This window comes from Adiantum capillus-veneris, chromosome 3, assembly GCF_014529385.1.
Source record: "Adiantum capillus-veneris isolate H3 chromosome 3, ASM1452938v2, whole genome shotgun sequence".
In the NCBI taxonomy this organism is placed as follows: Eukaryota; Viridiplantae; Streptophyta; class Polypodiopsida; order Polypodiales; family Pteridaceae; genus Adiantum; species Adiantum capillus-veneris.
This window is the reverse complement of record NC_140933.1, coordinates 150,897,286-150,908,262: the sequence shown is the minus strand read 5'-3', so window position 1 is coordinate 150,908,262 and position 10,977 is coordinate 150,897,286. Positions and strand designations below refer to the sequence as shown.

The following is a 10,977-nucleotide window of genomic DNA, read 5'->3' as shown; positions in this document are numbered from 1 at the left end:
ACAAATAACAAGGCACGTGTCCGTCTGGTTCTAGCCATGTTTCCGAACATAACACTTATTTTCGTCCACAACAAGCCTACTGCCCAATACTTATGATCATCACTTCATAGGGTGGACATTAGGATGCAAAAGTTGCCATTGCCATAGGCCTAGCATGCATATTTGTAGCTGCCATTTCCATAGGCCTAGCATTCATATATTCTTGACTTTCCAATGATGTATGAATGGTGGGACATTAAAAAGAAGAAATTGCTCCTGCCTTTGCCTGCTTTATTGCATTAAGCAAGCTTATTGATCGTTTGGAGAGAGGGGAGGGAGGAGACGGAAAGAGAGAATGGCCATGTTTGGGCGGCAGCAGCGGCAGCGGCAGCAACAACAACAGAGTTGAAGAGAAGGTGGGCAGAGGAGAGGATTCTCTCAGCGCCAAGTAGAGGAAATTTGCACCTCTCTCACTGATGCGCGTTATGGATAGATTGTCTTTGGCTTGCCTGGTACTCTCTCTCACCCCCCCCCCCCCCCCCCCCCCCCGGGGCGCCCCTTTTAACAAACGCATTCTTTGTTAAGATCCTAGCATCTGGTTGGATCACTTCCCAAAAGTTCCCCTCAGCATGTCTCACGGTAACCTAAACGAGCAGGCTTGTTTGAATTTAAGTTTGATTGAGGGATGTGTCGTATACCATTGCTCTCTAAGCTCTTAATGGACAAGGGTGTGTAATGGTGGTGGCCATCATGTTCGACACTGGGTTTGAGTTGAGTGCTTATTTCTATGGTTTCATTTGTGGTGTCTCTTTTATGCAGGTTCAGCTATTAAGTACTATGTGTGGGTCACATTTTACATTTGATGGACTTTTCAATTATTTAATCGAATGCAGGAAAAGCTTGAAACGTTCCGTATCAAGGAGTTGAAGGATGTGCTTACCCGGATTGGTGCAGCTAAGCAAGGAAAGAGACAGGTGACGGTCATTGTATATTTAATAATATTTTGTTGGATCGCAGGAAACTCACACCTTTTTTTTTTCTTTGCTGTAATTCTTGGCTGTTTTGGAGGTTATTTACAAGCTCTCTAGCGGTGCATTGCAGGTGCTTATAGACAAAGTAATGGCGATTGTTTCAGCTCCAGAAAGGCAACCTGCTGGTTTAAAAGGTGTTTTTTTGCAAGCATTGCATGCAATCCACTCTAAGGATGTTTGAGCAATTCCTGTCCTTTTGCTCAGATACTAATAGTCTTTCATGATTTATCAGGATCAAGGCCTGAAAGCTCGACCAAGTATAATCTTAGTCGTGAGGAAGTTGCAAAAATTATCGATGATGTATATAGGTCTGTCACAAGCGTCTTCTTGTATGTTTAATGTGAAAAGAGCATGTTGGTGGCTTGGTTGCCAATTAAGTGTTGTGGCTTAAATTGTTGACATGACACAGCTATGGCTCAGAAACATGTCAGTTTTAGAACAATTATTGGTACTTTAAACATTTGCATTATCGTTTAGGTTCAGGAAGGAAAAAACGCGATGTAGTGATTACAACTTCGATATAATTCAGATGAAGTCATAACGTTGTTATGCTTGACTCCGCCAGGCTTGAATGATCCTTAATTGGCAGTGTTTGCATTGAAACTACTGGGAATGGCAGTTGCTGTGCTTAAAAGCCCCAGAATTGCACAAAAGATCATGCTTGAGGATAGGCATTGCTCAGGACAAGTTTATAGAGCTTATCTCTCAGTATGAAGTTGTGATTATCTTTGCTTATCCTATGTCCAAATCTTTAAATGGCAAACAGAATCAGCAAGGAAAAAGAGAGAGAGAGTACGCTCACAAATTGAAAGTTTTGAGTTTTGTTAAAAGCCAGCAGTTGGTCAACTGGCCTTAGAATTGATATTTCTCAATTTAGACGCAACATCGCCTATGGAAAATTGTTTCCCTTTTTGTTAGAGGGAGCAGCGCCCCTGATCTCAGCAGCAGCAGCCTTGTTTTCTTGCCTTTTGTGACATGTTGTGAGTTTTTGAGTCTCTTGACTTATCAGGAAAATGCGGGGATCAAGTGCTCTTGATCTGGCGACAGCGGGTGATATTTTGGCTGGCTTAAGGACCTCAAATCAGTCGGGTACACGTGGAGAGAGCGTGACCAGATGTCCTTGTGGCAGTAAAATGACCTCCGAAAGCATGATACAGGTTTTCCTTTCTGTGCTTGACTGCTGCATACGTGATGGGTATATTTGATTTCACTCATTCTGAGTTTTGCATGTTGTATTTTTAAAGTTTGAAATAACCGCTGTATTATGGGATATTAATTTGTGCAGTGTGACAATCCCAAGTGCATGGTTTGGCAACACATTAACTGTGTTCTGATTCCTGAGAAGGAGGGTCTGAAGGCAGAACACCCGCCACAGTTCTATTGTGAGCTTTGTCGCATCCAGTTTGGTGATCCGTAAGTTTTTTCAAGAGTGATTATTAACAAAAAAGGATATATGGTGATTTGGGTCTTGAAATGTTTTTGCAATAGTTGAGGGAAAAGGCCCTGTGTAAATGCTTTCTTTTTCTGCCTTTTCAATTTGATCAATTTTTTTTGCAAGAACTGTCAAATTTCGAGGTCATGAGGTGCTGCACGTCTGCACTCTTCTGATGATTTTTTCTTCGATTGGGTTGATTGCTGTCTTTGAATAGAGGGAGAGGGGGTATGTTTATGGTGGTCTTGTTGATTGAAGTGAAGTATCGAGAGAGTACAAGTCTCGTTGATCTGTAAAGTAAATGGTACAAATAAGTACATTATGGCAGTTAAATCTGCAAGGGAGGGTTGGCCCTTTCGAAAAATAATGGAAAATGGTTGATGAGGACCACATGCAAGTTCTTATGCACCATATAGCCGATGCTTAAGAATGAATTACTGAGTTTTGGTGTGTCTAGGAAGGCGCGAATAGATATCATCAATGCATTGGCAAAAGCAAAACCATTAGAATAAATGATTTGACTATTAATGGTTTTGTGTTCTCTACAGTGATCTGAACCTGTGATCTAAAGAGAAAGTGATACTGAGGATCTATCCATGATGATGATTTGTTTTGTTATTAATGGGGTTCCAAACGTCACAAGTTATAATGAGTTTTCTATGATAACTTCAAACCTCTGGATCAGGATGTATCTGTGAGAAGCTCTCTCTCGGTCAATGCAGTTGAGGTGAAAAGGCTGTTTGTTGGGGAACTTAAGATAACTTATGCTCTATGCTGGAAGGAACAAATGCTAAGGAGGGCTCCACATTTTTGAGGGATTTTTCCTTTAATGAGAACGAGTTATATGTTGTCACGATGCTTGTGTGGCTTGCCTTTAGGTTTATCCAGTTGCTTGCATGTGTAAATGTACGACTACTACAGGAGGCTCAATATCGCTAAAACTATGACATCCTGTCTAATGTCATTAGTGCCCAATCGTAGTTGTAGAGTAGGTATCAATATGTGCTCCGACACAGCATACACGTCAGCTAAACGCACACGTCATTTAAACGCTAGTGGCTGAATGTGGGGAGGTATAAGTCGTGTGAGATTTTGAGCCCATCTATTCCTCCTTAAGTTGTGCCGCCCATAGTTGCAATAAGTTTCAACAAGAAAACATACTAGGAGTAATAAAATTGTTCCAAAAGTTTTAAGCATCCTGTATTTGACACCTTAGGTGCTCCATGTGTGCCACCCATATTCACAAGAAGCTTCAAAAAGAAAATGTGCAAAGTAGTTTAAAAAATGTTACAAAAGTTTCAATTACCATGTGTTTGACGATAGTGTTTTTAGGAGGTTCTCTTTGAGGGTTTTACTTTTGATGCATATGTGACACACAGAGGATAGAAATGTTTTGCTTAAATGTTTGGAGCTTGGAAAAGTCCAAAAGCATATTCTATCAAGCACCTAATTCCCCAAATAGAACTTCAATACTAAAACTGCTTTTTGATTTCAAAGTGTTTATGCATCAAGATTCAAAAGCTCTTGGAGGTGTTTTTTACTAGACGGTCGCAGAATTTATGTGTATACCACCTCTACAAGTGGATCTGCCTCCACTACCTCCTCCACCACTAGTGCACGAGTATGAGTATTGGTAGAAATTTTGCGGATATCTTCCAAAAACATGTGACTGCACCTATTACCCCAAAAAGAATTTAATACACAAAATGCTTTTTGATTTCAAAACGTTTATGAATCAAAAGGTCTTGGGAGGTGTGTTTTTGTCAGATGATAGCAGGATCTATGTTTGTGCCACCTCTACCTTGGGAGATGTCTCCTCCACCACCACCACCAAAGTACCAGTATTGGCATAACTAATATGAATACCCTCCATTCCATGAACAACCACCTTTTCCTTAGAAGCCTAAAACTTTTAAGGATGGAGGTCTAGACGAAACGAAGGTTCTTCAACAGTTCAACGATATATATTCCCTCGGCTACACTAAACAATCCTAGATCCCCCGTTTTACAAGATTTGTAGAAGACAATGCAATGCAGTGGTTGAGTGCTTTATTGACCAAGCCTTATGCTCCTCGGACATGGCAAGGATTCAAAATTACCTTTCCTCGTAGATACTCCCGCTTTCATATTACAGTTCATCGCCGATTGAGGCAATTTAAAGATGGTCTTTATCGCCACACTTAGAGACTACACTTCCATAAATCTTTACTTCTTTTCTTGCGTTAATGATTGCTTCTCAACATGAATGATTGTTTCTTTTATTTCCTTGAAGAGAGGGAATGAGAGAGGTAGAAATGTGGAGAGAGAGAGAGAGAGAGAGAGAGAGAGAGAGAGAGAGAGAGAGGAATGACAATGGGGTCCCAACCAACCCTCTCAAGGGCCCCCTGTCACAAACTGGTGACATGGCGTCCCAGTACACATACACACACACACACACCGGCTGGCGGGCTCGAGAAATAAATGCAGCAGTGACATGTGGCAGTTTTCCAAAAATTGCGCTGTTGTGACTTACGTGGCAGGTCCGTACGGACAGTCCCGTGATTTGCGGCGGAACTTGCGGCGTGATTTGCGCTGGCTGTACGGTAGCTTTTGGATATTGCTTTTTCAACGCTATTTTGCTTCCTTTATTGAACGCAAGTGATGAGACAGAGAGAGAAAAGTCTTTTGCTTTATTATGAAAGCCTTCAGAGGCAGATTTTTTTATAGGCAGCATTTAAGCTTTTGGGGCTCTGCTTTTGGCATCCCTTGTATCTTTAAATACGTGGGTAGGCCACTCACAACTCATAGCATCTGGACGCAGAGTGTGAGTGTGAGCGTGTTACAAAGTGATGACGTGACTACCGACAGTAGAAACCTAATTTTTGCCAAAAACCCTAATTCCTGCAAACCCTAATTTCTGCCAGAAACCCTAATTTCTGGAAACCCTAACCCTAATCTCTGGCTGAAACTCTAAAGTGGCCGAAACCCTAAAATTGCCACGTGACCAGCGTACGAATTTCCGGAAAACGCAGAGGTTGCTTTTCCTCCTAGCAACGCAATTTTGAAGGCTTTTTGGCTACGCTTTGGAGATAGAGAGAGAAAGGGAATACCTGCTTTATTTTTACTCTCTTGAGAGAGAGAGAGAAGTTTTGCTTTTGAACTGGAAGCTTTTGGGGCTCTGCTTTTGGGCATCCCTTATAACCTTTAAGTAAACAGTTTAGGGCTCACTCTGCAGAGCATCTGGACGCAGAGTCTGAGAGTGAAACCCTAACCACTCTTTGTATTTTGACATTGATTTAATACATAAAGAAATACCAAAAGGGGCGCCAGTCTTTGGGGCCAATATCTCTAGGCACGGAACTCCGTCGGGCCAGTGCAAATCTATTGTGATATGTGAATTGTTTTGAAGTGGTTATTTGGTGCTGTGGTGATTGATTCTTGACTTGGAGTGTCCAAGTCTGTTACAGAGTGCTTGTCCGCACTCTTGTACTTTGAACTCAGATTAATACAAAAAGAAATACCGAAAGGGGCGCCAGTCTTTGGGGCCTATATCTCTAGGCACGGAACTCCACTGGGCCAGTGTTGAATCAATTGTGAACTGTGAACTATTTTGAAGTGGTTATTTGGTGCTGTCGGGGTAGATTCTTGACTTTGAGTGTCCAAGTCTGTTACAGTGGTATCAGAGCACAACCGATTTTTCTTCTACGGGAAATCCGATCCCAATTTTTTTTTTCCGCGACACCTATGGCACAACCGATTTTTCTTCTACGGGAAATCCGATCCCAATTTTTTTTTTCCGCGACACCTATGGCTTCACGCAAGGATCAGTCGACTCCCTTTGCATCCGGAGATGCAGCAAGGGATCACAATGAAGATTGTGGCAACGAGTATGGCCTGCCTCAGCCTACTCAGGCGGAGCGTTGAGAGATGGAGGGTCATCAATTGATCGGCGATGCAACAAAGATGATGCTCAATTTTGCGAAGGACCCAAAATTTGCAAAATATATGAGCGAGACTTCTTTTCAGGAAGTGCTGCACAGTGGCAGAAAACCACACCACCACCCCCAAAACCCACTCTCAAGAAACCTTCTGCTCACAAGAAATATTCAGAGAAGGAATTAGAAGAGCTGGTTGGTGCACGGATTGCTCAGCTTTTTGACGCGCAAAACAAAGCTAAAAGCACGGCAAAAAGCGAAAGAAAGGCACTGACTTCCCGGGTTATTTGGGTCGTCAGTCGATTTGAAAAGGCAAAGAAACAGAAGAATCGTGTTCGACTTGAAGTACCTAGTTCTTCTTCTTCTTCTTCTTCTTCTTCTGACAGTTCTTCTAGCTCATGTGGCTCGAGCGAAGAAGACCGCAAAGGAAAAAAGCTAAGCAAGAAACAACGCTTGGGAAAGGGCAAGAAAAAGGCAAAGAAGTCTAAATCTTGCCCAATGAGTGACAGTTCTACAAAGGAATCGTCTACGGACAGTTCAGACTCTGACGACAACTTCTTTTATGCAAAGAAGAAGAATTTTTATAAAGCCAACCAATATGACTTTCTGGAAGATAAAAGCAAGAAGGTCCGAGAGTTTAAGGAAGGTGGATAGTCAATTAAATCTGACACGTTTTTGGGATATAGAGATGCTTCGAAGGCTTTGTCTTTTGTACAACAGTTTGACATCGCTTTCGTGGGAGGACGCTACTCAGAGCGCTCTAAGATTCGGAGAGCTGCCTCTTACTCTAAGGGGAATGCTCGAACTTGGTGCTCCACGCTTCTTTTAAACAAGACTGCGCCAGTTAAATGGCTGAAATTAAGAAGCTTTTTATTTCTTCTTGGCTGACTCAAGAGTATGAACGCGATATACGAGCTGCTTGGAACCATCTTTGGATGACCAAGAAAGGTACAGTGGACGCTTATTGCGAGAGATTTTGGAGCTCTTTTCTACCCGCCTCTTCATTCAAGAAGATCTCGTTCAGAGAACAAATTGAGCGGTTTACCTTGGGTCTCCCTACAGAGATCCGAGATCACTGCTTGGAATCAGAAGTTAGCTTCTATTCAGGAGTTGATGAGTCATGCGAAACGGGGTTTTGCTATTCACTCTGGCAGTTTGATCTACATCACCGATGAGGTCATGACACAAAGAGCTGAACAGACTTCTACAAATGAAAGTAGAAAGAGAAAGAGCAACTCAGAAAAGAAAGATGCACGACCCAAGCTTACTCCCGAGGAGAGAGCTCGCTTCATCAGGGAGGGGAAGTGCTTTGGATGCGGGGAACATGGACATATCTCCGCGAAGTGCCCTATAAAGGCACAGAAAGAAAAAATGACAAGGACGACGAAAGGCCTGAGAGAAATTGATTACGAGGCCAGTTTTCACTCTGCCGGACTTGCAGAAGTCATTTGAAGTATATTGTGATGCTTGTGGCGTAGTCTGGGTGCGGTCTTAATGCAAGAAGGCCATGTCATTGCTTACGAGAGCCAACTGTTCTCAAGGCTGGAAATGACAGCACAGATTCTTGAGAGAGAGCTTTTGGCGGTTAGCCATGCTCTTACTCTGTGGCGGAACTACCTACTTGGAGCGGATTTTATTGTCTTTACAGACCATCAGAGTTTGCGCTACTTCCTGTCACAGAAGCAACTATCGGAAAAGCAGATGCGGTGGGTAAACATCTTGTCACAGTTTCACTTCCAGATTGTCCATGTGCAGGAATGCTTTGTCTCCAAAGCAGTTGGTTTTGGTTGTTTCCACGATACATCATAGGAGCTTCGAGGATATGATCGGCCAATATGCCACAGATACAGATTTTGCAGACGTTTTCACACGGATATGGGATGGGGAGACAGTAGCGGGATATTCCATTCGAGTTGGCTACTTGATGAGAAAAACATGTTGTGCATTACACAGCCGTTGAGGGAAAATGTTAGGTGCAGCGGAATGAATCTTTGCGCTTTGCTCAAGATGAGTGCTCCGAACCGTGCTCAAGGTTCCTTTTGTTCTTATGGAAGGTAGAGCCTTCCGTTCTTAATGAGAGAATGCTTTTATCCAAACAAAGGGAATGGACACTGTGCGTGCAAGTGTATGAGACTGAGAGATAGAGAGAGAAGAGAGATACGACACGAGAGACGTAAAACCCTCCTCCGAAGGCCCCACTCTTGTCGGCGAGAGTGGTCTACTTATTGATTGCACAAAGTGGTACAATGATGATGCATGGAAACTGATGCAACTTGGGACCATGTCAACGATGACGACGATGAAGACCTAAGGGCTGAAATCTGCAATCTTTCTACTGCTGTCCAAAATTTGTAACAGACTTGGACACTCCAAGTCAAGAATCAACCGCGACAGCACCAAATAACCACTTCAAAACAATTCACAGATCACAATAGATTTGCACTGGCCCGGCGGAGTTCCGTGCCTAGAGATATTGGCCCCAAAGACTAGCGCCCCTTTCGGTATTTCTTTTTATATTAATCAATCATCAAAGTACAAGAGAGCGGTTAGGGTCTCACTCTCAGACTCTGCGTCCAGATGCCCCTGAGAAGTGAGGCCCTCACCACTAATTTAAAGGTTACAAGGGATGCCCAAAAACAAAGCCCCAAAAGCTTCAAATCAAAAGCAATTGCTCTCTCTCTCTCTCTCTCTCTCTCTCTCTCTCTCTCTCTCTCTCTCTCTCACACAGAGTCAAAACATGAAAGCAAAAGCATTCTCTCTCTCTTTCTCATTTAAGTAGAGAAAAAGAGAGATTTGCGTCGCTCATCATTTTCCAATTTTTTTTCTTTTTTAATAATCCGCCTCCGCGATTTTCGGAAATTAGGGTTTTTGGCAGAAATTAGGGTTTGCAGGAATTTTAGGGTTTTTGGCAGAAATTAGGGTTTCTGTTGTCCGCCACGTCATCACTTTGTGACATACCCCCCTCTTGAAAGCATTGTAATCGACCGCGATTACGCTTGCAAAACCGACAAAAGCCATAAACCGTCTTAGCAGACACTGACTGTTAGTACCTACATACTAGGAACACACATCTAGCACATGTACAAAATCGACAGTCACATCACAGGACATCACATGACATTCAACATTCATCCGGATCTTAGACCATGATTTATCGGCAATGTAGCTAGCAATCCCATCTAGGTCCAATTGGGACCTCAACGATGTCCGATTGCCTAACCCCTATTGCAACCATGTCTATTCGAGATCAATCAGACCAAAATGCTGCAGCCATTTCGTCTATCAGTTCCTGCACTCACAAGAAGTCAAGAACAAATCAGTATCATAATCAGGAATTCCATTTCATAAAGTCATCCAGCAGAATACTGTCAGCTCTCAGTATCCCTGAAGCTCAAAGAGACATCAGTGGCTTTAGTATCAAAATCGAGGCATCTGTTGACAAAGGAGTGGAGTGACTCCCCTCTTGTGCATCCCACTGCACCAGATCTCCGGCCAAGCTGAATTCTGGGTTCCGTTTGGAGTAGACTATGCTAAACCAAAACATCGAGGTAAAGTTTCACAATCCGAGGAGTATCTGCTAGGTCCTCCTCCTCCATCCACTTCGCATCAAATGCAGGAAAGTTCTTGAACTTAACCAAGAACCGCCTTCGGACTTTACCTTTCTTCGTATCATTATGTGCCAAAATCTGTTCAGGAACAAGGATCTCCTTGTTTTCTTCCACTCTGGGTTGCTCATCAGGCTCCCCATCATCAGGCACATCACCCTTAACAGGTTTCAAGAGACTCACATGCAATGCATTGTGAATCCTCCAAGTATCTGGCAGTTTCAATCGGAAGGAGACATCATTTATCTTGTCAGTAATCTGGAAAGGTCCGTAGTATCACATACTAAGCTTTGGAAAAAGCCTCTCCTTTCCCTTTTTCTTTCTTAGGCGTGCCTTCTCAAAAGTAAGAGCACCCAATCATCCTCCTTCAGTTTCAAGTCGCGACGATGGCGATCCGGTGCCTTTTTCTGTCGTTCTTGAGACTTCTGCAAAGTCTCGCGAACCTTGGCAAAAGCTGTATCCAAATCTCGCGAATATTCATCCGCTTCCAATATCTAATCTTTCGTGCTCAGGAAGGATGGAACCTTCACAGCACTTTCAACAATCTCACATGGCGTCTTCCCCGTCGAAGAGTGTATTGTGTTACTGTAGGCAAATTCCACCGAAGATAGGTTCTTTTCCCATTGAGTCTTCTGATCCGAGATACAAGACTTCAATAAATCTAAAATCACTGAATTGGCAATCTCAAATTGCCCGTCAGTTTGCAAGTGGAACGATGATGAGAACTGCAACCGCATGCCAATGTTCTCCCAAATTGCCTTCCAAAACAAACTCATAAATCTGGGGTCTCTGTCGGAGACAATCGTCTCAGGCGTGCCATGTAATCGGAAAATCATCGTGATCATTCTGTATTCTCAGGAGATAAAAAAAAATGAAATCCATTTCAATATTTTCCCAGGGGCGGGTGGGTATGGCCATGTAAAGGCTGTAACAATCCCTGTGCCTTATGCCTGTCAAACTTGACCTTCTGGCATACCAAGCAACTGCGAACAAACTCTTCCACATCCTTCTTCAGT

At 43.0% G+C, this 10,977-nt stretch overlaps 1 protein-coding gene across 2 annotated transcripts in view; it reads left to right on the top strand.

The window, feature by feature from the left end:
- The first annotated feature begins 247 nt into the window (after positions 1-247).
- The window catches only part of LOC147461945 (E3 SUMO-protein ligase SIZ2-like), a 50,575-nt gene continuing 39,845 nt past the window's right edge, over positions 248-10,977 (top strand). The window contains exons 1-6 of one of the 2 annotated variants that reach the window (XM_086509408.1): positions 248-491; positions 873-953; positions 1,081-1,144; positions 1,243-1,318; positions 2,020-2,167; positions 2,296-2,423. In XM_086509408.1, coding sequence (XP_086365534.1) covers positions 456-491; positions 873-953; positions 1,081-1,144; positions 1,243-1,318; positions 2,020-2,167; positions 2,296-2,423 — 533 coding nt within the window. In that variant the 5' untranslated portion in view covers positions 248-455. The remainder of the gene's footprint in view (positions 492-872; positions 954-1,080; positions 1,145-1,242; positions 1,319-2,019; positions 2,168-2,295; positions 2,424-10,977) is intronic. The other variant, XM_086509407.1, reaches the window with a different exon arrangement.